A 27718-nucleotide genomic window follows, 5' to 3' on the forward strand; every position below is an offset into this window, starting at 1 on the left:
GACTATAAAATTACAGGATTTGTTGTTTTCTGAAAATTTTTGTAAAGTGTACGTGAAAAAGATGTGATTAGCTTCATTCGAAATAATACCTATTGCATATTACAATATCCATTACACCTTAATTTTAGTTTGCAAAATTAGCTGGTAAATTGTTTCAAATGTTTATGATCAAGAACATACCAAATAATCAAACATCTAGGTTAAATCGTCTTTGAAATACACAAAAAACACGATCTTGTCCTCCTTAAAATAAAACTACTGCTACCAAACAGGATAGTAAAACTGATTCATGTTAGGTAAAGAAAAAAATTTCAATATTTCTATGATAATCTCAGTCAACACTTTAGTAAGATGTTTCTCTAATCCCTACACCAAAACACTCTAAAATGTATAATACTTGCCAATTAGTGATAAATCAGCCCGCTAATACAATTCCTATACAAAAAACATTTAGAACAAAGGAAGATATACTTGGGATTCAGTGATATGTGATATTGCTAATAATTTTGGTCCTTTCTAGGCATTCGATTGAAACCACAAAGGAAATTATTTCCTCTACCATATTGGATAAAATAATCTGTGACTGTTTGTAATGGACATACTTGCCGATCGTCTGATAAACTATTCTAATAAAAGGGGATATGTCGGGTACAGCGATGTCCCAACTTCCGGTATTTTTACTTTTCAAGGACAGACAAGGAGAGATAAGAACAGTTATCTTAAATCAAACTGTCCATATCACTACATCTAAAACAAGAATTTATTACACACTTTACATTCAGTTGGAGAGTTCAGAACAATATACATAAATATTACATATGAATTTCAGGTTAACACCAGACTTAGATTGTTAATAAAATGCTATAATAATAAAAAAAAATCAACTCCAGAATTATGCAGAGTCATTATTAAATAAATATGAAAACAGTTATTATGAAATAAAATGGAGTACATCAAAGCATAGTTTCCCCTAATCGCTATACCAAAACATTAAATACAAAGATAAACTTGGCATTCGGTGATATATCAGACCACTTATATGTTCCTTACATTGAAACATGACAAAATAACAGAAGATATACCTGGTTGTCAGTGATATATCATATCATTTTCTTGGCATTCAATTGAAACCACAGAGCAAGTACTTCGAAATAAACTAAAACTGATGCAATAAGTGTTTTATTAGCATGATATACATATGATTAAACACAGCAGACGCAGTAAGACACTTTCCCAGATTATATAAATTACATATTTGCTCTAGTGGAATTACTTCTGTATTATTATTTTCTGTTTACATTTTCTAAGGAAAAAATCTCACAGACAACAAGGTAATCAAAATTTCTCTTTCGGTAAAACAAGCAAAATATATCGGACAACAGATCTGTCCTGTTAAAGAAGGTCTAAGCCATGGGCCAAACCTGTGCAGGAAGATATGCCAGCGTACGGGAAACCACTCAAAATGGTAAACATTGTGATGTATACGATGCTATAGAGGCTAATTGTCCACAACGGTTCAACTAAAGTACCAAGTACTGTCATATCATGACATATGAATAGAAAATCAAGGTGTACATTTTGGTGCCTATTATTCGATGTGCTGGATACAGCCATGTCCCATCTTTCGGTATTTTTACTTCACAAGAAACGAAAGATGAGATGATGTGTCATTAATCAATATTCAATATCAAAATATCTCTAACTAGAACATATTACGCACTACATAGTCAGTTAAACTTTTGATAGCCATATAAAGAGGATGTTACATATAAATTCCAAGTTTTGGCTTAGATTGTTATTAAAATGTGTTATTAAAATGTTATAATAATAAATAGCCAACCCCAGAACTACTAACAGTCAACACTATAGTAATATGAAAACATAAAAGAAAGTGGAGTAAATCAAACGCATAGTTTCACTAATCGCTACACCATAACGTAAAAAACAAAGATACACTTGATAATCAGTGATATATCAGACCGCTTATATGACCCATAAATAAAAACAGTAATACTACCGGGATGGTAATCAGTGATATGATGTTGCCAATAATTTCTGTTTATTGGTGGCATTCAATTGAAATCAAAGAGCAAATCCATTGCCATATATTAAAACTGTGGCACACATTTGTTTTATTTGTAGGATGATATACGTATGGTTAACATGGGAGACAAAAGTGCTCTATTGGCATTATTTCTGCATTACTACGTTTCTGTTTACATTTTCTAAGGAAATATTCTCAGACAACAGGGTATCAGAATTCCACCTGGGTAAACGTAACTAAAATATACCGGACAACACATCTGTTTTGATTGAGAAAGACATGGCATTGGACAAACTTTGGAGGAAGATATGTGAGTGTAAAGGATACTATTCAAAATTGGTAATATTATGATGTATGCGATGCTATAAAGGCTAATAGTGCAAGAAAGGTTCAAGTAATGTACTAAGCACTGTCATATGAAAATAAAATCAAGATGTGCATTCAAATTCCTCTAATGGAACCGATGATGGTATATTTTCCAAGTTACATCATACTCTATAACATTCGATAAAATAATCAGTGACTGTTACTAAAATGGTCATCTTCAGTTACCGTTAGCGTAATATACATATTTGCCGATTGTATATGATTATTCGGGAACACTGATAAAATATTCTCATAAATGGGGAGTTACTTTATGCAAGTTGTTCCGTATGTTGGGTACAGCCATATCTCAACTTTAGGTATTTTTACTTTACGAGAAAGGAGAGATAAGAAAGTTGTCATAATCTACTCTAAACATCCCTTTGCCTCTAACAAAGAACTAATCACACAATACACATGAGATGAATTTTTCACAACGATATAATGAGGATATGTTGTAAGAATTGCAGGTTAACGCTAGACTTAGATTTGTATGATATGATAAAAATAAAAAGGTCAACTTGAGAACTACTTCCAGTCAACACTGAATATAGGATAATGGAGTATATCACACGTATAATTTCCCTAACCTCTACACCAAAACATTAAAACAAAGATACTCTCTGCAGTCAGTGATATATTATACCGCTGATAGTTCTGTTTTTATGGCTTTTGGTTGGCAACCCAGATTAAATACTACAGCATATAATAAAACTGATGCTCGCGTAATATAAATGATACTGTGTAAGAAAAGTACATGCATACACACGGCACATACTATAAACGAGGTTATAAATGAAATTAAGGAATCTCGCCTTGGTATGTATCTAACAACAACTATTATGTTTATAATTACACAATATATTTACTGTGCTTGAGTGACTTCAATGTTGCTATTTACTTTTCTCAATGAAAACACCATACAAATTACAATGCTGTTTAAATTCACTCTGGATAAAACACAATGATACAGCACAGACCTGGCATACTTCAACAACAAAAAAGATATAATATGGTTTGATATTCTGCAAGAAGTTTGTGAGATTTAACGTTGTAGTCATTACAAGAAAAGTAGCCATAGAGACACCATAGGGCCGTCTGTAGTGAATGTTCCTTACTGGCTCTTTCAGAAGGTTTTATATTTGTTTAGATATTCATCGATGTATTTCAATAGTGGGAGTCTCTTCATTCGACGAAATACATTCTCCAGTAGTTCAAGATTATTTTCCGAAATATGTCCGTGCTTTCGTAGATGGTTAAAGACATCATATGGGGTCTTGAGATTCTCAGCATCACGTTGGTTGATTTGCTTATGCAGCAACAGGTTCACCATATGACGTTTGTCACTTTGTGTCAGCTTCTCGTCCAGAGTGCAGAAGAGCTCGTTCAGCTGATCTACACCTATCATGTGATATATGCAAATATGTTTCCGTGTGAATTATTCTTATTCCACATCAAACAATGAAAATCATTGATGTCGGAACGATTAATTATGAAAGTATTAAAATGAGAAATGAGATAATTCTAAAGTATATTGTAAAAGTGATTCCTCTCACGAGATCTGCCACAACTTTGGCCGAACCATGGCGTGCTCGCAGACGATTTGCAACTTTAACTCAAGAAAGGTCGTTTGCATATATACTTGTATATGCAACAAAAGCGTCTTTTTTTTGCAAATTGCTATTCTTACATGCCCAATGCGCCGAATAAGCTTGTCTCGTGCTGCCTCATTTTCTATGAAATTTCCAAATGTCGTACTGGGCATAAAGCTGTATGCAATACTTGATGTAACTTGACCTGAACTTCTTTTCCTAACTGCAGCGTACATTTAATATATAAATCGATATTTCATGGCGAGTTTGCCTATAGAAATGGTATCGACAAATCAAATGAAATGAAAACTGCGAGGGGATCATGCGGATACAATTGCTGTGATTGTAGATTACTCGCGTAAGGCGTAAAACACGACAAAAAGCAATTTGAACAATTTTCTGCCGTTAACTCGGTTCATTTTCGGCGGATTCCAGGTTTCTTGAGATAAGTAGATAAGGTAACCCTTTAAAAAATATGACATGAGAGTGCGAACCAGCGCAGTCGCTTTGATTTACGCATAGACTTTACAAGTGAAATTGCCACCGTGTGAAATGAAGTAACGCGTAAACTTGCCGTGAAAAATCCGTTTATTCCCTTCACATGAAAACTATACCAAATTCAAGTAACGTGAAATAATCTTGTGAGTTTAAATGCATATAATAAAAGTGTAATAGACTAACCATGCCACACATTTAACTCGCGGCAGAAGACAATGAATCCTCTTGATGTCGGACAAGCTGTCACAGTTGACGCAAAGTTACACTCACCTGCTAAAATTGTATTCGATGTCGACATAATGGATGTCAAAAGAATAGGACAATCTTGTCTATCTGACTATTTTACTAAACGTGTGTCTGTCTGTCTGTCTGTCTGTCTGTCTCGTAGGTAGGTAGGTAGGTAGGTTTAATGTGCTAGAAAAAGTCCGAGAATAAACCCACCTTCAAAGGCTTGATCAGCTGCCCTTTCGTGACGTTTCATCTTGTGCTGGCCTTCTGAAATCGAGTAGGGTGGATCCGATTAACGCTTAAGCGATTCATTACCTTGCCTTTTTAACCTACTAATTACGAAAGACGCCTTTTATGTGATTTTACAATGTATTTCGTTTCAAATAATATCTGATAAAAGTCGCAAACGCATACAATAAAAAGCTTTAATCTTGTAATTCAGTTTTCTCATGAAAACTATCAATATTGTAAATGTTGGAAATCATCCAAGCTCTTAAAAACGTAAATGTTACAAATGTTGGAAGTCATCAAAGCTCTCAACTACGTAATCTTAACTATAACTTGCTACCACTATAACTTGTTTTGCGATAAAAACATGCAGTTCGATTACTGAACACGATTGGTTATTCTCTTATTTCGGAACCGTATTGTTTGTCTGCCAGATAACATAATAAAAAATACCTTTCCTATGGAATTATTTATTAAAGTATAGAAATATGCACCTTGATCAATTATTTACTGATATAAACAAGGTTTTCAGATTTAGAGATTTAGAGGTGGTAAATTGGGATAGTGCTTTGTTCAACCTTTGATTTTTACAAGGAATTTGGTATTTTGTGAAACATTCAGCGAGCCAAAATAAGAACACATGTGACTCTTAAGAACATAAAACATGAAATTTCTTGATACATTCTTTATCAAGACCAAAATGGTCAATTATTGAACAATTCAGAATAGGCATTATACATTTGAAATAGAAACAGGTAGATCTCACAATTAAAATGTTGAAGCCATGACTTGTGATTTTGTACAGGAGTGATAATGAAAGCACTGTGTTTTGCACTTGAGCTAGTATAATGATATAAAAGCAATATTTTTTTTTAATTTGTAAATTTTATCCCAATGTTTACAACTTGCAACTTCATGATAAGATGGAACTTCTGATGACCAAGACCCCGTTTTACTAGTGAATTGTATGAAGCTTATAACAAGCGAAATGATTCCGAAGCTGTATGTGAGAAAAATTTTGATTAAGTTACTCAATCACTGCTGGTCTTTTGTGTTTTACTTATTCCTCTGGTGACTAACTCAATCTGATATTCTCCTCATTGAAGTGCATGTTTAACTAATGCTTGATGAAATAATTTCTTATGAGATCGGTATCTGCTACAAATTTTATACCTCTGATTTTAAAACAACCTTTTTGAAAATTTTATTTGTGTATGTAATGCACTGCCAAATGTACTTCTGATTAAACATGTGAATGCTCACGCAAACGGGTGCAGTGATTCGGTTTATTCTGCCTAATCACACAAATCCATTTGTCGCACATACACGTCATCAATAATCAATGCACAGCTAGCTTTTGCAGACCAATAGCTGCAGCTGTTTTTTCGTCTTGGATGTGCCAGTGTTCAGGATGGACTTCCCTTTTAGCAAAGTTTTACTATATGAACGCTAGATATTGATCAACTTGGAATCTGCTAATTTGCTTTCGATGATATCATATCGGGCCGCTATTAATTTCTGTATTAACATAATATTAATCTTGTGCAGGTATTGTGAGAATCTCTGACATTTGTGACTAGCAATACTTCGTAAAGGCCATTAGAATCCTTTACCAAACGCAGTGCTTCACACCCTTATGATGCTAAAGGAAATAACACCACAATAGTAGGATTAGTAATTTCGCATGATGTACTTACGAAGTAATCAGTTTATAGTTTTGACACTCACCTGGCCAATACCACATACTCAATTTCTGATCTTTCAGTGGCATTGCACATATCGAGCAGACAACTACCGCTTCGCCCTCTGTGACGGGAACACATCTATCATCTGTATCTTCACAACACGGCAGCAACTCTCCCTCTTCGTGATTCGGACCTTCGCACTTTACACAGGCTTTGTATTCCAGAGCAGGGGCATAGACTCCAATGACTACATGCAACTCTTCCTCAATTTCTTGTCTCAAAATGGTCACGTCCTCTGCACGTGGCGGAGATGAATGCTGACCATCGACAGGAAAAACCAGAATCTTCAACTGGATATCAGCTCCTTCTATGCACATGGTTAAATGGAAGTCATTGTGCTTGAAATACAGCCGAGCCATGTGCTTTCTTATAACCTCTACACAGTTCGGCCATCGCCTAATGCATCGAATAAGTAAACGATAGAAAAGGCCTTCAGGCAGGAAATTGCCAATGAAGTGGAAGTACAGTTGGCACCACACTGAACTGCTTGCTGGGAGAATACAGCTTTTTTCCCCTTCTGCATCATGCCGTATCAGGCTCGGTAGATAATACATACGCCTTTCTTCGGATTTTACAGGCTTCTCACAAATAATGTCATACATTTCCATTATTTTCAACAAGATCGTTTTATCTTCCAGGGGTTTGTCACCTTTCAGAAGATAGTCGAGCAAATCTTCGTGTAAAATGCCTTCTTGATGCAACTTGTCTATCAGTCCAGTGACTCTGGTACGTATAGTTGGCTCTTTCTTGAACTTGAGAGATTGGGTGATCAGTATCTTGAAGAGATTCACCAACCATACAGCATTTAAAATTATGGTGTTTTGCATCTCGGGTATCGACTGGAAATGTATTATTTCTCCAATGCCACGGTAAAACGCAACAGCTTCCATGACTTCTGCTTCTTCCATGGAAATGACCTTGCCCATTTCCTTTACTTCATCCAGAGATATTTTCTCCTTTTGCGTTTCCCTCATCAATACTTCCAAATGTATCCACTTCGCTGGCACTTCACCATGAAAAAAAATTTCCGCCGCCAAATTCTGTAATGTCGTGCGAAGATCTTCAACCGATGGATCAGCAGTAGTACCATCTTTATTTCTTGACAGGTTATCGATTGCAATCCTTTCGACAAAGTGGGCATTAACTGATCGAGTAGCATGCTTCGTAAGGTATTCCGTGATCTCACGAAGGCGTTTATTTGCTTCCTCGTTGACGTCAATAGCAGCACCATCGTCAGTCTGCAACTGGAGTATAAGGTATAAGGTAATAATATGAGGTTATATTAACGAAATACCATTGAGGATGCTCGACGACATTGGCCCAGCATATCGCTGAACATGAAGAGGACGTCGATGCGCGGTAACAATATCGGAGAGCATCCTTTGTGGTTTGTTGTGATAACCTTATTATACATTTTACACTCGTGATTGGGGCGTCATATGGCCCGAATGATGTCGTTTTCGAGCAATGTCAACAAGTTTTTCTTCCGATTTATAGCTCAAGTGCAGCGTGGAACGTTATCTTGGACTTTGTCGCACTCGTGGATGGTCCAATTGATGTTTATGGATTACCTGTACACTACGCACGTACATAGCACCAGACGTTGCCTGAAACCGTTCAACGGTGAACACGCAGTTAGAGGACGGAGGCGCCTGGAAACTGGAAATGTTATGGAACAGGCGTTACGGACGGCTATTTTAGCTCACTCAAAATTGTATATACTTTCCACACAAAATTGCTATATCAATGCTGTCATATTGCCATATTAAGATTTCAAGTGAGCCACAATAACTCATTAGACGTGCTCTCCACTTCATAATGTGACCATTGATATCAAAGGGATTGTGACTGTTGAAAAAAAAGACATCTGGTTAATATATACATGTGAAAGTAAAAGAGGCGTGGATCGATACAAGTAGATACGCAGTATGCAGACATTCGTGAAGAGATTAGACACGGATGAGGCTAGAGCAGCGACTTAGTGTAACCAGCAGGCGCTGTGACGTTGTGACATGCTATGAGGAATATGCAATTATGAAAGTACGTTGATGTATAATGGATTTTATACATCGTCGTGCTAAGCTTGGCTGAGTCTTGTTTTGTTTTCTGTTTTACTTTCCAATAAATATCCGTATAGACTCTCGTGTGGCCCGGATTTTAAAACATTGACTACAGCGAAAGAAAGCCAGCCGTGCAGAATGCCTACTCGTGACGCCTGTAATTGTTGCAAGTTATTATGTCTACTAGTGGACGATCCAGTAAACAAATCAACATGAAAGGCGCCGCGTGATTTCACTGTTTTTGGCAGTGACTGAGTAATTACACGTGAAAGTGGTCAGGGCGATTTTTAATTGGGGGTGGTCAGGCCACATAAAATTTACAGATAATTTTTGTGAAAACGAACAACTTTAGTAATAAATTAAAACCACTGTATTTCATTCAGTCAGTGAATAGTAGTACTATCAAGCCATGTTTTGCAAAGTTATCAGTAAATGTCAGTCATCAGTTATTAAATATAAAGTTCAATATAGTTGCTGACAACCCCTTCACATTTTTCGGCATAGCCAATCAAAACTTTCTCACCGCGCTGTCCGAGATGTAAGGCGGGAAATCACCAGTTTTCCGTACGGTTCTCGTCGAAGATGGCATACCAAATTCAAGTCTGATACCGTAACAAAATTCGGCAGTTCTACCTGAGTAAACAAGTCGGATATGCAGAGTTTTATTCATTTTTGCGAGCCAACATCCCATCGTTGTGTGACGTAGACTTCCAACTACTGTACACAAATGATGAGGGATCACAGATAACTTTATCAGACAACGAATTTGACATAAATGACATGTACCGGTGTGCTGCTTTGGTGTGCAATGCTGAATATCTGAGGATAAAAATTGGAATCGTCGAGGGTTGTTCACCAGCCACAATTTGTGTCAAGAAAGGAAGTAAGGACTCAGGTTCGATGAAACACGGGTAAATGAAAGTGACAGAACGGCAGCTGAGACACAAGTTGAGTCAAACATTCCGTAAACTATCCCTGATTATGTGTCTCCCCAAGAACTTGACATACAGCTTAAGACAAGAGAGATGGACGAGTTAAAGGTTGAATTAGAATGTGTACAGAAAGCTATCGACGCAATGCAGACAGATATTCCTAAGTTACAGAGAGATCCTACTCGAAAATAATGTGGACTGTGTCACATGCAATCAAACCATACACGTGATAAATGTCCGAACGGCCGTTGTGTATCAGCGAAAGTGTGCGGTGACATAAACCATAGAGATCATATTGATGAACGAACAGAATTAAATAAGCTTGGAAAACAACGTGATGATTTCAAAAACAGATTGACAAAAAGTTGGCAGAGATTGACACGCGTAATAAGTTATTTGACGCTGTAAACTCGAGTTTCGAACGGCAGATTGAGGCCAGTTTGATTAATTTAGACAAGAACCGCTATTTGGTGATGACGTCAATAGGAAGCCAGCCTCGCCGCTACCTCCTAAACGAAGATATAAGCATCCTGAAAGCTCATTTTCACGGTAAGGTCCCAGAAAATCCTACGAAGGAGAAAACGACATTCCAGACGATTCTGCAAAGTTACCGTCAAAGGCACCAGAAAAAGCGACACAATCCTGTGCGGGAGCTATTAGAAAACAACACCAAATGCAATGTTCGATTTCCAACATTGTCACCCAGATTACAAAACTATCCAGAAGATAGTACAGTTGCGAAACCGACAGCAGAAACTGTATGTACAGAAACTCCACGCGACGAAGTGACACCGAATCGATCAACTCCAATGCCCATTGCAGCTACTAATAATAGTATGATAGCAGCTAGCTATCAACACTACCCACAATGGATGTATCCGCTGCCATATTATTACTACGGTGATACAACATCACTTTCCTCCACTCCAATACAACAGTTCTACTATCCCCATGTACCGGTAGCAACAGAGCAGCCACAGACAAGCTCAGCGTTCACTCTAGATTGTCACCGTATTGGTGCAAGTTTACCAGAAACCAACACGTTTGTTCCTTCTCTACCACCTGAGCAACAGGCATCACCACAACCACCGCTGCCACCGTGACAAGCTCCAACAAGTGTTTTCGTAAAGGCACTTCTTCAAGAAAATGAAACATGCCAACGGGGAGTGCAAAGAATTACAAGTGTACATTTGCTTCATCGCATCATTGTCTGTGGAACTATGCATGTCTTTGAACTCGCTTATCATTCAAGTTGGTTTGAAAAAAATATCTAATGTTCGTATTTGTTCAACATTTGAGCACGTCAGTTTGGTGTTTCTTGTTTCTGAATAGTTTTATTTTTCGTAAATGAGTTCATGCGAAAACGTGTTCGGACTATATTTGATCATGAACGAATTCTTCAAGTTTTTTCTCCATCTCGATATACGGAAATGTATGTGGTTGGAACTGGTCACTTTTTTATGGATTTATTGTTCCATGCATTAAAATGGTATGAAAGTTTATGGGATGCTTGTAGTAATTTATTTCCAGAGGTGTGTGCTCAGATAATTCTGTTTGCGTGTCTGTGTGTGTAGTCCAGAGGGATCTGCAAAGACTTTGAACACTTTATGACAATAAAAATAAATGGAGAGACCAGTGGACGGACACGTAGGTTTTCATAAAACTGTACATTGGACTCTGTCTTTATTAATTGTAGCAAATTTCTAGAATCGTCGAAATGTATCGTTAGAATACTTGCAAACAATCCAGAAAAGTATGAGACCCCAATTAAGTCAGAACTAATTGCAAAATATCCCGGAATATACGAAAGTTCTGTTTATATTACGCATTGTCCTTGACACAGTGATTCATCCATTGCTAGTCACATGGATTAATTAGAGAAAATAAAATCACGCTTCTAGAGTGAAGTTCACTTGTTACTTCAATGATGATGGTCGCTAGCTACAGATTTCGGATGTATCCGGTTGCTTTGAAATAGCCTGCTGTATCTGAAGGTGTGATATCGTGGATCGCGTCGTGTATGGCGAATGCCATGTTTTCATAGACAAGCGTTCTACGATCTGGCGCGAGCAGTGACTGTTTTATTTTGCTGAAGCAAAATTCAGCCGGGTTAAATTCTGGTGAGTACTTTGGGGTAAAAATATACTCTATTCCTTGTATGTTCAACCATTCAGCAAGTGCCATCGCCATATCACTATGATGAAACGGGGCATTGTCAATTACTAGGTAATCGCCAACTTGTAACGCCGGGTAACCATCTTGAGAAACTGTGTTAACACATTGCTCTATGAAGTTTGTGAACGTGGCTGAATCCGTGGCACCATCAATTACCAGTAAACTGAGTGTCGCATTGGGCCTTTGATGGTAGCGAATAACTTCCACACAGCGATCTCCTCGAGGGCTAGTACCGTACTTAGGATTACCAACGTTTGGAGTCTTGAATCCAAATTCATCCATAAACTTTAATCGATGTGGTTCGACTTCATGCAGCAAATCCATAAATGCCTGAGTGTACATTAAATTATCTTCGGTTAATCGTTCTGTGGCAACTCTAGTGATCTTTTTACATGTCCACTCTCCGCCAGAAAAATGTTTTCGTACGTAATTACTTATTGTCCGCACAGTTACTTGAGTTGGAGAAACTAGACTAAGATCATCACGCATTTCACCGTAGGTTGCTGATGGCCTTTGACGTTTCATAACTTCGAGGAAAGCTATGTCTTGATGCAATAGTGCCCTTTGATTCACGCGTCGCTGTTTGGCAGTGTAGTCACCTGTTGTGCAGTACCTCCACCATATCTATCGAACACCGGAGTCGGACAGTCGATATTTTACTCCGACTTGCTTCAGTGAACCCCGGAGTGAACCCCTCGGTACAACACCGTTGGCTGAATTTGCACCAAGCCGTTGTAAATCGTCCACGATGACTTGCGAATCTCTTCACTCAAAGCTTATACCGTTTTTGTACCTTCTTTGGCGAGCGTTTTATTGCATGTTTGCTTATGACGAGAGACAGTATTACAGCGTTTTCAAAGATTTCAAAAGTTGCGTACGCAAGTGGCGTTTTATTTGGAAAATGTATAAAAAAGGCGTACGTTACTATGAAGTACAAAGGAAGGGGCTGTCATTCACCATGGAGGCTCGTAAATTTTAGGTGAAGTTTTAATATTGATGACTTTGCACAACTTTGCTTTGAATTAGTATTTACTGACTGACATACAGTAACTGTTGTGCAATTCATTTCTAAGAGGACCTTTAAATGTTAAGTGACTCGACCACCCCCAATTAAAAATCGCCCTGACCACTTTCACGTGTAATTACTCCGTCACTGCCAAAAACAGTGAAATCATGCGGCGCCTTTCATGTTGATTTATTTACTGGATCATCCACTAGTAGACATAATAACTTGCAACAATTACAGGCGTCACGAGTAGGCATTCTGCACGGTTGGCTTTCTTTCGCTGAATTTTAGCGTTTGACTTGTGAGTCAATGTCGGTTTTCTCCAGCAGATTTATAATACATCGGAGGATCTTCTAAGCTAATATGTTTATTGTATTGGCATTTCCGGATGGTTTCAAGGATATGTCATTCCTATAAGGAGAAATAACTGAACTAATGAAACGCTGGGCCATGTATTTTCCTTTACTTTTTTCAAGTTCCAAACGTTTCTACGAAACCCTCAGTTTGATGGAAACTTTGAACGAATGTACCAATAATATGAAAAATTATGTCAGAAGGTAAAGTACTTTCGATGTGTCTAATTCAGTGAAAATGAAATATGCTCAACTTTTTATGTAGTTTTTGTTTATTTGCCAGTCCTAGATCTACGATTTTGAAGGATGCGTTAGCTGCCAACGCTACTCACCCCTTGATACCATCTGTATAAACATTGAATTATTTCAGGAAAATGTTTATAAAAATGCAGTATCTCAAAATAATAACGAAAGTTCTTCAATGAGCAAACAACCAGTGAATTTGACATGATAGCATACTTTGTCAAGCAAATTTATGGTTGATAAAATATACACAACTATTTTTCAAAAATCTAAATCTAAACATTAAGATTGCCCGTGTGTAATATTTGCAATCCTACCTGTCGTAAGAGGTCTTTCTTTGTTCCCAAAATGATGACAGGTGGTGCAACTGCTGTCTTATCACTTCCGTCCCTTTGCTTCAAATTAACATTAGATCCTTTGCTTGCATATGTGTGTATGGAATTCATCCAGAAAGTAAGAAATCCTACAAGAGATGGGTAAATTAGATTAGGTGAAACGGGAAAGGCAGCATGAAGCATCATGATGCACTGTTTTATTTCATATAGACAGCTTGTTTGTAATTGAAATTTGATCGACAACACAGAATAGTGGCCATACGACTGACAATTGTCAACCTCAAAGAAAAACATAAGACACTTTATAGATATCGACTATCAGCATACTATATGTGCCATTTCAAATGACCTTTAACAAGACTAGGACGTTTTAACGGCACCAAGTTTCATTACTTACGTTTTACTGTCCATTCGTCACCACTATCATCGACATGTACAATATCGTCCAGAGACTTAGTGAGATCAGTAACAAGGACGTAGATTACCTGACTTGCAAGGAACACCTGGGAGAGAGAGAGAGAGAGAGAGAGAGAGAGAGAGAGAGAGAGAGAGAGAGAGAGAGAGAGAGAGAGAAGGGGAGAGATTGAGTACACGATTTCAATTTTATTTATACGCATTATGGGGCTTATAGGTATTCAAACCACTTTTTATTTGCTGTATTGGTTTCTTTGTGGTGCATAGCATAATTCAGATAGATATGCAAATTTGGAGCTCATTACTGGCGTGAATCCTTACCCGCAAAACAATTACCAAACTGTCTTCTTGTTACATCTTTTAAGTATGTCTTAAGTTAGGTACGCCTCGGGGACAACGTTTACAACATTCTCTGAGCCAATGACTTACTGGGACTCTTTTGAAGCTTATTGAATCAAAAAAGTTTTCACCGGCTTAATTATGTTTGAAAGTTTGGAATTTGTTTTCCCCTACATATAAAAAGGGGGATAGCGGCCAATTTTTAATTCAAATATCCTCGGTAAGTTGTCTCTTAATTACCAAAATGAGCACGATGACCCTCGATTCTCATTTTTGATCATAAAAGAATAGTGTTGAAAGTTTGTTTGCAGAAAGTTTGAGCATAGAATGTCATTGAATAAACGCAAACTACCTTAACAGCGGTAAGTACCATCGGCAATAGTTGTGTATTTTTGCAACATGTAAAATCAATAAGAAACTGGTGAATTTTCAGGATGAGATTGCATTTTGATTGCATACAGAATTTTACATTCTTGACGTTAAGCTTTGTCACGGGCATACTTTAATCTAAGTGCGAATGACTGCGTACAGTGTGCGATTGTGAAATGGTGCGCTTTGCTTCTTAAATCTTTTGGAATGTGTCGGGAAAAACGTAAAACGTTGGATTCTTAAGAACACATCCGAACATCGAATTTCATTTATTTGTTTTTTACTATCTCCGTTGTCAGCGATGCGTAGCTTATCAAATAGGCTCATTTTCCGTCTGCGTCCGTCGTCCGTCCATTTACCTTCTTCTCTGAAACTGCAAGTCCCATTGGTTTGAAATTTGATATGCAGTTCACTTCGGGTAATCACTTAAGTTTGTTCAAATCGTGGTGAAATTTGCATCTTTATATTTTTAAAGCATTTTTGTCTTTTTTTGGTTAAAAAGAACAACTTTAAAATCTTCTTCTTCAAAATTACAGGTCAGAGAGCTTTGATATTTGGAATGTGCAATTTTTTATTTTTAAGACAATTTGTGCCATTTTTAGCCAAAAAATTTCTTTCTCAAAAACTACTTGTCTGATAGCTTTGAATTTTGGTATAAAGGCTTCTACAGATGAACTTATAGTACGTGGGCTGGAGGGGGTCCACCGTGCACCCCCAAATCCCTAGTACATGGGTATTCTTTGTTCTTTAGGACCTGCTGAACAAGAATAAAGATGTTAACATTGGATATTTTGGGATGCACTACCTATCTGGGCTGTTTTTTTAATTGCATGTAACGCTAAAAATGGCGAAAAATATATGCAATGTATTCTATAGTTTTCATGAAATAGGACCAAAATTTACACCATACCCCAAAGTTTTATGTCGCAAATTACTGTCAAAACTGATCTCAAATTCTATCAATTATTTACATATACATATTACAAAAGGCAACGTTTGTATGAAATCTGTTTCATTTGCTACAAGGACATGTCATAAATATGAAATAGACTTTTAACCGAAAAAATATTAGGACTGAGTAGCTTTTACCAGCATGTTATAAAGGGTACCTTTAGGTCACAGTATTGCCGACTCGCACATGTTTTTGTTAAATGTGTTGTCTTGTAAGTCATCTGCTGAGCTTACGTTTTACCCTAGCCTAGCTTATGGGCTGTCATTCTAAAGGCAATTTATTTTGCCTTAAGATGACATATTTTAATATGCAATATATTATATAGTTTTCAGGTAATAGGATTAAATTTTACCCCATACCCGAAAGTTTTATGTCACAAATTACTGTCAAAACTAGAATTTAATTAGATAAATTCTATAAAAATGGCAAACTTTGTATGAAACCCATTACATTTGTTAAAGAGACAATTCCAAACTATGAAAGATACCTTTAACAGGATAATTATTGTAATTTAATTGCTTTTAGCATCATGTTTTGAAGGATTGCAGGATATAGATTGCTGAAACCCGTTAAATTTTATTAAACAAGTTTCCATGAAAGTTATCTGCCAACCTGTATATAATACTTGACCAAGATTGTAGGGTGTTATTAAAACGTTTTTATCACTCTCTATTTTGGCATATCATAAAGTACATTATCATCTTAAGTTTACTGAAATAGCAAAACACTTACCAAAGCCTTTAGTTTTATTTGCACACTACATCTGTTCGAAAACTTACTATAGATGACATTGCGCATTCGGGGAATGGGGTAAGGTTTGGTACTATTTCATGAACACTATAGCAGATATTGCATATTACAATAAAGAGAAATAAATATCTTTACAATGATAGCCCATAAGCTAGGTTATAGTAAACAGTAAGGTCAGCAGATGACTGACAAGACGATACCTTTATTGCTGGCGCAAATAAACTTGGAACACCGAAGTCCCTATATACATAGGAAAACCGCTGGCGATATCCCTATATCGCCAAGTGATTAGCCAAAGCAGTATCGCTAGTGAGTTAGATCATCTCACAGTTTGTTTATCGAAATCACTGCGGGGTGCCCATACTGTGTTTCATAGACAAAAAGCCATAGCAGAGGCCGTTCAAATTGCGTGAACGATGGTACAAGAAAGGATAGACGTTTTGAGTAAAGTTACTTGGGTAAATTTCGATGAGCAGGGAACCTGTTGAAGCAACCGTTTTGACAGACTTTACCTCAAAATGAAGAAAGAGTGCAGGTGAGAAAACGATAGGTGTTGTCATGGAGTTCGCTATCGTTTGGCTTCGTTTCGTTGTGCAGGCGTGTCATCATAAATGCCGTCATTTCCACTATCTCACAAAAATTGTAAATTACGCCCGGCATTGTGGTTAAATCTGTATTTTTTAACTCTCATTTTTATAAAGTGATCAGCTTACGTTGAGGTTTAAAATGTGCGTCTCTTTCTTTTATGTTGTACATGGACCTTTAGGCCTATTCACGTTTTTAATACACCCATCGAGCGATGTAATATCTCGAACATGTACTTCGACAATTTCCATTCAAAGCGACAGTGTTTCCTTGAGTGAAATTCAAAGTCGCTAAATTTCTAATTTCGTTTCGAAGAAACCGGTTTGTCCATAGACCCTCGTTTCTCGAGGATCTATGGTTTGTCGACCGGTGTAAAGTAGATGCATATTCTAAGTGAGGAATAGACGGTTGTGAAAATAACCAATGGTACCGGTACGTTACCGGTATGTTATCGGCCGTGTCTATTTTTACATCCATGACCGATGCGAGTTGCTAGGTAAAACTTCCTGGCTCTGACGTTTTTTTATCCGACATGTCGTAGCGAAATTCTGTGAGAACTAATACTGGCAAGGTTTCGGTTTTCGGAGAATTTCAGTGTATCAGCTGATTATCAAGTTGAAATAAAGCGCGAGCGTGGATGGTCCGACTTGTTGCTGGCGCACGGCGTGGCGCATGTGGCGTGGCGGGGAATCTATGTTACAAGCATCCAACTGTCGGCCATAACCTCTACGGTCGCCATCGACGGCTTTCGTGATTTTGAAGAATAAAGTAAACCGTAGATAAAGCTAGACCTTTTCTCGGCTTTGTTTCTGAAAACCTCTCCTCAGAGGCAAAGGCGACGTAAACCGTGTCCGAGTCTCGGCCTTGACATGACACAAGAAAGTCATAGTTCAATCACATTTATTTGCGTGCGTCATACAGATGATATCATTATTCATAGGGGTATCCGCTTGAAGTGGGTACATACCTATTCTCAAGAAACGTACGATGAAAAAGGACAGGCTAAATAAAAAGGTTTCAATCATATCATCAATTGCAAAGAACGCTGAAATGCTGCAGATTTTAATCGCTATGGCAAAGTTTGTTTTTTGACCTCAACGTTATCCGATCGAGAACGTAAACTTGGTTTGACCCAAAGTTTGAAAATGTGTTTTCTGATCTCCCGCGGCATGGCCCGCAGCCTAGCCAGTGACGTCGACGTTTCGTACTTCGAATTCTGAGAGCTACATCAAATCGCCACGATCAGCGGACAAGAAATTACTATTTTCAAATCGCCATCACCAAAAAATTACAGAGAAATGAGACAACACGGTGAGAAAAAAGGCATATCATCAATGATGTTGATAACCTACATTTTGCTTCAAAACGGGTACCTTTTCAAACCACCCAGATTCCCGATACCAACTCGCCCGAATTCAATTTGTTGGGCGAGCCAATGATATATTTTTCCTGCAAACGTAAACAGACTTGCACTGTGCACTGAAAGGAATAGTTGGCGATATCTTTACCGAAACTGAAAAAAAATAGCTAAAGAAGTAGCCATCTCTCAGGCAGTACACGGCCAAGGTAAACCTGAGCGTTCATATTCGACTATAATGGAGCATTTTCAACGAAAACGGCGATGTCCAGGCGATGACTTATTTTTAAAGTTGAAGAAAAATGCTTAAAATTTTGGTTGTGTTAGTCAATCTATCGAAATATTTTTGTTCTAACTGATAAAATCATAGACAGTCTCGATTATACCATCCATAATTAATATTTACAGACTAAATCGACAGGGGGGGGGGGGAACGCGGTACGAACGAACGTGTAAACTCAAACAACGGGCGAGTTGATTTCGGACCAATATGACTAAAATCAGATGTAGGTTCCCTGGTCATTGAAATTTACCAACGTAACTTTACTCAAAACGTCAATTCTTTATTGTACCATCGTTCACGCAAAATGAACGGCCTCTGCTAAGGCGGTTTTGTCTATGAGACACAGCATGGGCACCCGCAGTGTTTTCGATAAACAAAGTGTAAGATGATCTAACTCACTAGCGATACCGCTTTGGCTAATCACTTGGCGATATAGGGAAATCGCCAGCGGTTTCCCTAAGTATATAGGGACTTCGGTGTTCCAAGTTTATTGCGCCAGCAATAACAAAACACATACGAGTTAGCAATATCGTGACTTTACGGTACCCTTTAAAACATGACAGTAACAACAATTAAATCCAAATATTTTGTCTGTTTAAAAGTAGTTTTTCATATCTGTTATATGTCCATGTAGCAAATTAAATAAATTCCATACAAAGCATTGCCTTTTGTAATATGTCTTGCAAAAAAATGGTAGAATTTGAGATTAGCTGTGATACTAATTGGCAATACATATTTAGGGGTAAGTTTTGGTCTTATATCATGAACACTAAAGAAGACATTGTATTTTACAACATATCATAATAAAGAAGAATACATTGCCTTTCTAATGATAACCCAGTAGCCAGGTTATATTGAAAAATAAGCTCAGTAGACGACTTACAAGAAGACAGAATTAACAAAAGCATGCGAGTCGGCAATAAAGAGATCTTGTAGTAATCTTCAAAGTATGACAGTTACAGCCAGAGCATTCCAATTTTTTTATGTCAAAAGTTCATTTCAAGTTTCTAACATGTTCCTGTACCATATAAAATAAATTTAATTCGAATCAATGCCCTTCGTAGGTAATAAAATAATTGGCACAATTTGGATTAGTTTTGACGGTAATTTGCGACAGAAAACTTTAGGGTGTGGGGTATGTTTTGGCCCTATTCATGAGGATATTGCATGTTGCAGTATATCACTTTAAGGTTAAGAGCGACGAATTCGGACGCGCACACGCTTTAGAAAGTTTCTGCGCAGATTTAACTCCAGCCTGCCGCAAATGGGTTATTTTGTAGCGCATGTATTTAACGTCACCTGTCATTGTTGAAATTGCGCTTTTACCTAACTTTATGACCCAGTCTCTCAGAAATATCTGTGACCTTTAACCTTGTGATTTTTTGAACCCCTAGGAAGCTGGTTTATATTCAATATGAGCGCAAAATTAACATTTCTCTCCCATTTACATGGCGCATATTACCCATTCACCTGGAGATATTGTAAAAAGTAGCGTGGTGACACCTTTTATTAAAAGTGTAAACTAAATGGTATTATGTCAGGATTTTATTCGCCAAGTTTGGTCAAAATGACACCATTCAAAGCGACAGGAAGAAAGTTCGAAAATTATGTAGTGATATAATTTCGATATCGTCATTTTGTAATCGATACTTTAATGTTAAAATTTCTTTACAAACATCATGAAAACTATACATTCGATAGATATGGATCTTAATCCTTGGTATTTATTAAAATTAACTCATTTGCTAAGCGTTTTATAATTGCTTTCTTTAGTTTAAGTGAATTATATCATTTTTATTTATTTCTAACGACGCCATTTTAACGTCCGTTTCCATGGAAACGAGCGTGGTGACCCCCATTTTTTATTTCATTTTGCACTTGCACAACTTCAAAGAATATTTGTGCAAAGTTTCAAGAAAATGACACCACAACCTAATTTTGACGTAATTCGTAGTGCTTCACCTTAAAAAAAGATATATTGCCTTTCTAATGGTACCAAATAAGCCAGTTCATAGAAAAAGTAAGCTCAGCAGACGACTTACAAGAAGACAGGTTGACAAAAACGTATGCGAGTCGGCAATACTGTGATTTTGCGATACCTTTCAAAATATGACTATCTCAGCTACAGCATCCAGATATTTTTTCTGTTAAAAGTTTATTTCAGGTTCTAACATGTTCTTGTAGCAATTAAAACAAATTTAATTACAAATCATTGCCCTTGGTTTTATTTCATGAAAGCTATTGAAGATATTGCATACAATATAGCATTTCGAAAACAATAAACTGACTTTGTAATAATACCCCACAAGTCAGGTCATGATCAAGATTAAGCTCAGCAGATGACTTACAAGAAAACAAATTTGAAAAAAATTCATGTGGGCGCAAAATCGTTATTTTCAGGTACACTTCAAGACATAACCGTAACAGCTATTGAGTACCTATAATGTTTTTGTTAAAATTGCATTTCGTATTCTAGGGATCCGAAGGCTTCTGTAAAATACAGCTTTGTTAGCTATTGATGGAGGTGAATTTAGACGCCCCCTTGGGCCCATGGCCTAATGGATTGTTAGTAATGCTTGCTGTATCAGCAAGACAAGGAGGCATAGAAAGTTTTCCAAATACATCTTATCAAAATTATTTTATAGAAAAATATAGTATATTTGGACACCGTGGTGCGAAGCACCAAAGGTGTCCTATGTCGCCACAATGTCTGTGTGTGTGTCCGTCTGTCCGTCCGTCCGTCCGTCCGTAGACAGATTTTGTTCCACTCATAACTTAAGAACCGTTAGGTTCAATGTCATGCAATTTGGTATTTGGTATTATCATGATGAGACTTAGATCTGATTAGATTTTGGTGGGTGTGGCTTATTAATTAATTGCTCATTTGCATATTTTATGACTTTTTTCGTTCACGCAGATATCTCAGAGACGCCTGGAGCGATTTCGTTCAAACTTGGTAAAAGGATAGTACTCTACCTCATACAGATGCATGTTGATTTGTTTCACAATGCGATCAAATTTGGCTGTGTTAGAGGACTTTTAGTTTTCACCTCCGTAGACCCCATGCATAAGGCAGTCCATAGACTCCCATGTTTAAGGCAGTCCATAGACTCCCATGTATAAGGCAGTCCATAGACTCCCATGTATAAGGAAGTCCATAGACTCCCATGTATAAGGCAGTCCATAGACTCCCATGTATAAGGCAGTTCATAGACTCCCATGTATAAGGCAGTCTATAGACTCCCATGTATAAGGCAGTCCATAGACTCCCATGTATAAGGCCAAGAAAAATAAAAATTTAGTTTCTCATCGTATTCATATTGCAAAAAGGATGCAGTGACACAGTTTTTAGTCCCCACAGATAAAGTCCAGGGGGCTCATAGATTGGGTCATGTCAGTCCGTTAGTCCATCCATGTGAGTCCATCTGTTCACGCAGATATCTCAGATGCTTTGACAAAATGTCACGTGACCTTTAACCTCAAATATACATATTTTTCCATAACTCGGTAACCACAAGTGCTAAACCTTTCATATATGGTATGATGGGACACCCTATGATGCCACATATTGTACCTCATTAATTATGTGCATATCTAATTTTGAGCAAGCCCATAGAGCTAGAGGTCTGATTTTAGTATATAGGGACAACTTAGCAATACAATTTTTTTGACAAAATGTCATGTGACCTTTGTGACCTTTGACCTCAAATATACATATTTGTCCATAACTCAGTAACCACAAGTGCTACACCCTTCATATTTGGTATGATGGGACACCTTATGACGCCACATATTGTACCTCATTAATTATGCACATATCTAATTTTGAGCGAGCCAATAGAGCTAGAGGTCTGATTTTTGGTATGTAGGGATAACTTAGCAATACAATTTTTTTGAAAAAATGTCACGTGACCTCAATGACCTTTGACCTCAAATATACATATTTTTCCATAACTCAGGAACCACAAGTGCTACACCCTTCATATTTGGTATGATGGGACACCTTATGACGCCACATATTGTACCTCATTAATTATGTGCATATCTAATTTTGAGCAAGCCAATAGAGGTAAATGTATGATTTTTAGTATATAGGGACAGACTATAGGATAGAAATATTTTGACAAAATGTCATGTGACCTCGATAACCTTTTACCTAAAATACACGATTATGTCAATAAATAAGTAACCACAAGTGCTATGTCCTTTAGTAGGATGGGAGACCTTATGACAACACATGCTTTACCTCGTTAATTATGCCCATATATAATTGTTGGCAAGCCAATAGAGCTAGAGGTCTGAATTTTGGCATATATGGATTAATTAGCAATACAATGTTTGTTTGTTTTTCAAAATGTCACGTGACCTTGATGACCTTTGACCTTGAATATGCATATATATGCATAACTCAGTAACCACAAGTTCTTTACGCTTCCATTTCGATAGGATAGTAGACCTTAAGATGTCACATTTTGTACCTTATTTATTATGCACATAGGTATATCTCGGCTGGCCAATACAGCTAGAGGTCTGATCTTTTTTCCCGATTTAGAACCATAACTTAGACATGCCTCTTGTTTCAAAATGGGAACAATGACATAGACCTATGTGTCCATAGATCTGAACATATACACTCCAGTGATACTTCTTAATGACCTCATTCCCTGCCCATCAAGACTAATACTCCTATTACAAGTGGGGACTATGTCATTGTCAATGACTTGTTACTTCTAGAATATACAGAATATTATCTCACATAGTGAGTGTCTGAATATTATTCTGAATTGTATTCAAAGCACATTCTGAAAGGACTCTTCTGGAATATACAGAATATTATCTCACATAGTGAGTGTCTGAATGTTATTCTGAATTGTATTCCTAAGCACATTCTGAAAGTAACTCTTCTGAAAATTTCACATTCTTTGCCACTGCACCATCTCCCTAATACATACTGATGATCCACGGTGTCCACTCAAGTCTCACTTTGATTATGAAAGTAGACAGTCATCAACAGTTTATATTACTTTAAGGAGAAAATGACAATAGACTACATGGGCGTGTTTAAATACTTATTTTTATAGCTGTGCATTAGTTCATCGGATATGAATAATTGCTAATTCACGATGAACAAGTATAGCAAAAGTTTAGTGACTAGAGACAAGACTGCATGGTAAATACCCAATTTTGACATTTGCCTTCTTCTTCAGCATATTGCAATACGTAATAATAATCAGGGAAAGAATATTGTACCCCTACCCAGCTTTTGCGCACCCCATACAGATACACGCAATTCAAAATTGACTCCAGAGAAGTAGTGTATTGTTAGCTAGCTTATGTTAACACTTATTTTCTTGTTTCATATGTAGAAATAAATAATGTTAACACAAAAAGTTGTCAAAATTTTGCTTCATAAAAGGTAAATTACAATTGTTACATGGTATTTTGGGTAAAATTTTTCAAAATTTCATTTTAAAGCCGTCCTATTCAATGTACACAAATTATTTTGCTAAAGTTGGTGTTTCTCATAAAAAGCAGTATCTGAGCTTTCCAAAATGTAAGGTTTGTGTTATTTCATGCTAGTTTACTTAATGTAGGGGAGAATATAGTACCCCTACCAATTTTTCGCCATTTTTCGAGGTACATGCAAATTAAACACCAGCCCTTATAGGTAGTGCATCCCAAAGAGTCCCATGTTAACATCTTTTGTCTTGTTCACCAGATCCTAAAAACAAAAAAAAAATGTAGTAGACGTGAGGGGGATACACGGTGGGCCTCTTCAGCCCAGGGACTATGAATGCGATATAGTGAAATTATGATGAAATCTGCAATTTTGTATATTTGGGGCAATTGTAGCCATTTTCGTCAAATAATGTGTTTCTGTCCGAGTACATCGTGCAGCGGAGGTATTGTCCGACATTCTAGTGGGACAGTCGAGGACAATACCGAAGCGTACGATGTACGAGGATATAAATCCCGGTAATTTAGTAATAACCTTATTATTATACACCTTCGTAGTCCAACTTTACAAGAAAAAAGTCGAAATTAAAGGTCTGGTGAAATGGTCCCGTTCATGTGACTGAATATCTTCCAGGGGGGTCAATACTATTACACTCGCAACATAATTGCAACCTAAAAGTACGCGCAAGTGTTAATTTTTTGATATTTCTATGCGCGGCTTTCATGGGGTCATTTTGTGACACTCAGGTCACGCCCGCAGCGGGGATCATGGTTGGCCGTCTTTGACGTCACAGGTGTGTTCATTTACATCGAATAGCGGTCCAACGCCGCCTTATCTCTGCCCGGTATCCGCTAACAAAACAGCCTCAGTGTTCGTGCTGCCCATTCGCCACGTTCGTTCGCCAATGCGAATCGAAATCCGAAGTGGCGAAAAAAATCGATCCTAATTCGCCACAGTGGCGAAACTGATTTTTGTTTAAAAAATATGGTAAAATAAAGAAAAAACGTGGGTTTTTTAGTCTTTTGTTTAATCTGCGCTTCTCTCTCGGCGATTCACAAAAACTGTGTCTACTTCCGTATTATTGCTTTCTTTCCGTCGTACCATGGAGGTACTACCTCCATGGTCGTACATATTTGCAATCGAGCCAAGTCTCGCGAGAGATTTGACGTCATTTAGTCTAGTGTACAACATGCATAAATGGCTTTCGCGAGAATTGAAACTTGACACATGCAATCGAGCCCTCGCGATAAATTTGACGTAATTTTGTCTAGTGTACAGCTAGCCCTGCGTACGATGCTGTGTGTTCCGCTACAGGTAATCGCCCCGCTCACCACATTTAGCTGTAGCGGAACACACAGCATCGTACGCAGGGCTAGTGTAAGCTTACAGCAGGCATAGGAACGCTCGCTCGCGAGAATTGAAACTTTTGCTATACATAGCAGACATACGCATTTTAATCGAGGCAACAAGGTTCGGTGTTGCAGTTGATTTACATTGCGGTCTAGATGTTCTGTGTTGTGCATTTTAATTCCATGTTGAGGGTCGATTTGCATCGCGGTCCAGTCCTCGTGATCCGGTATTCCCCGTTGTTCTTCAATTTAATCGCCGTCCCAACGACGCGTTCCGTGTTGCTGTCGATTTGTATCAGGGAGGACTCTACCTCCATGATTTGTATCGCGATCTCTACGTTCCGTGTTGTTGTTCGTTTTAATGCTAGTCTCAACGTTCAGTGTTGCTGTTCATGCAGCTGATTTGCATCGCGGTCCCATTTAATTTAATCACTGTCCCATTTACGTTTTAAGTTACTGTCGATTTGCATTGCGGTCCCGACGTTCAGACTAGTGCATTTTATAAGTGGCAGTCACCACGTTCAGTGTTGTTGTTCATGCAGTTGATTTGCATTACGGTCCCAACTTTCTGTGTAGCGAGTAGCGAGGCAGGCTCAGCCAAGGGACCGTGGCCGATCGTACGAACCAGAAGAGACAAGCACATTATGGTTCAAACACTCAACACTGAAAAAGTTTACAGTTGAGCCGTTCATGCTCTTGCCGCTGTCACAGCCACCAAAAGAACAACGTCTTCCCATAGTGAAGGAGGACACTGTCCTGATCATGTAAGCGGAAACCCTAGAAGTTACCCCCCGTGGGGAGCTTACGGAGGTGTGAAATACTTACTTCCCGTTATGAGATACGGCGTCGGGCAAACTTCGGAAAGCCGATAAAAGTCGACTGGAGAGGCTCGGGGGACACGCCCACATTGCATTTTTCTTTTGCCATATTTCATAATCACGCGCGCTAAACGAAAAAAGAAATGAACATAACTGTTTTATAGACCATCAACTGTATTTCTGTGATTTTGCAACATGGGCATTTCACCAGACCTTTAAGGCGTCTTTTTATGCTCGTCGCGCACTGCTCTGAGCGACCGCGAGCAGAATGGGAACTCGTTGAGCGAGTCTGTAAAGGTGGTTTGAGGTAAAAAGTCAAATAGCGTCCAATAACACCTAAGTTATTATACTCCGCATCAAAATTATTGGACTCGGCGTCTTCTGATACTGAAACTTACTGTACGACGAAACTCCATAGGTTATAGATGAAGGTGTATATAAAAATTTCTAGTTTAGTTTCGGTAACTTTATAAATACTGCTTAAGTGTTGCATTCTTATCTTCACTTCAACTTTTGATTTAAATTGCACAGCGTATACCTTCGAATGCAAAAGCTAAAATGGATGAACATATGTTTATCAGAGATTAGGCAAATGTCTAGCTTTTGGTAATGGTAACTCTTAAAAATGCACCGTATTTTCTTTAAAAAAGTCTATCCTCGAGCTTGAAATACCAACAGCAAGTGGTAACTTGGCACAGTGTTGTAAGAATATCAGTCAGCATGGAATTAATTGTAAGATTTGAATCATTATATTGTATAAATTCGTAACTCAATGAGGTAAAGTAAGTGAAAGTGCCATTTACTAAGTAAATGAAAGTGTGCATGTCATTTACTACCTGTTATTAGTACTTAAGTTTTGCTGACTAAATGTACAGCAAACTAATAACTCTCGGGTCTTGTTACATACGAAGTTGTTTTAGATGCCAAATTTGTTTATGAAGTGAATGTTATGCTAAAATTGCTAAATCTTCACATGACATCTATGAAAACGTAAGAGATAATATGAATTATTCATTTTAAATCAGTATTCATTTAATAACGATGATATAATTTTGTACGTTATGGGAATTTTACACAAAAGATAGGAAAAAACAATGAAACCAACCTGATGTGTTATGTAATAGATAGTTTGTCCTGCAAAATCCCACAGACTGAAGTAAACATCCGATTCTTGGCTCCTCATGTCTTGTTTACGACTCTGTCGTTCAGCCTGATTTCTCAATCTCGTGAACGTGTCAGATA

At 37.6% G+C, this 27718-nt stretch overlaps 1 protein-coding gene across 1 annotated transcript; it reads right to left on the reverse strand.

Annotated features, from left to right (window-relative positions):
- Positions 1 to 27718, reverse strand: LOC139136785 (probable serine/threonine-protein kinase roco4). Its single transcript, XM_070704621.1, has 6 exons — positions 27582 to 27718; positions 14200 to 14305; positions 13785 to 13930; positions 6682 to 7942; positions 4939 to 4992; positions 1 to 3808 (listed from the first exon to the last, which is right to left on the reverse strand). Exons 1-6 carry the CDS (start codon positions 27657 to 27659, stop codon positions 3534 to 3536), a joined length of 1920 nt encoding a protein of 639 aa, XP_070560722.1. The 5' UTR covers positions 27660 to 27718; the 3' UTR covers positions 1 to 3533.

Source organism: Ptychodera flava, chromosome 7, assembly GCF_041260155.1.
Source record: "Ptychodera flava strain L36383 chromosome 7, AS_Pfla_20210202, whole genome shotgun sequence".
Taxonomy (NCBI): Eukaryota; Metazoa; Hemichordata; class Enteropneusta; family Ptychoderidae; genus Ptychodera; species Ptychodera flava.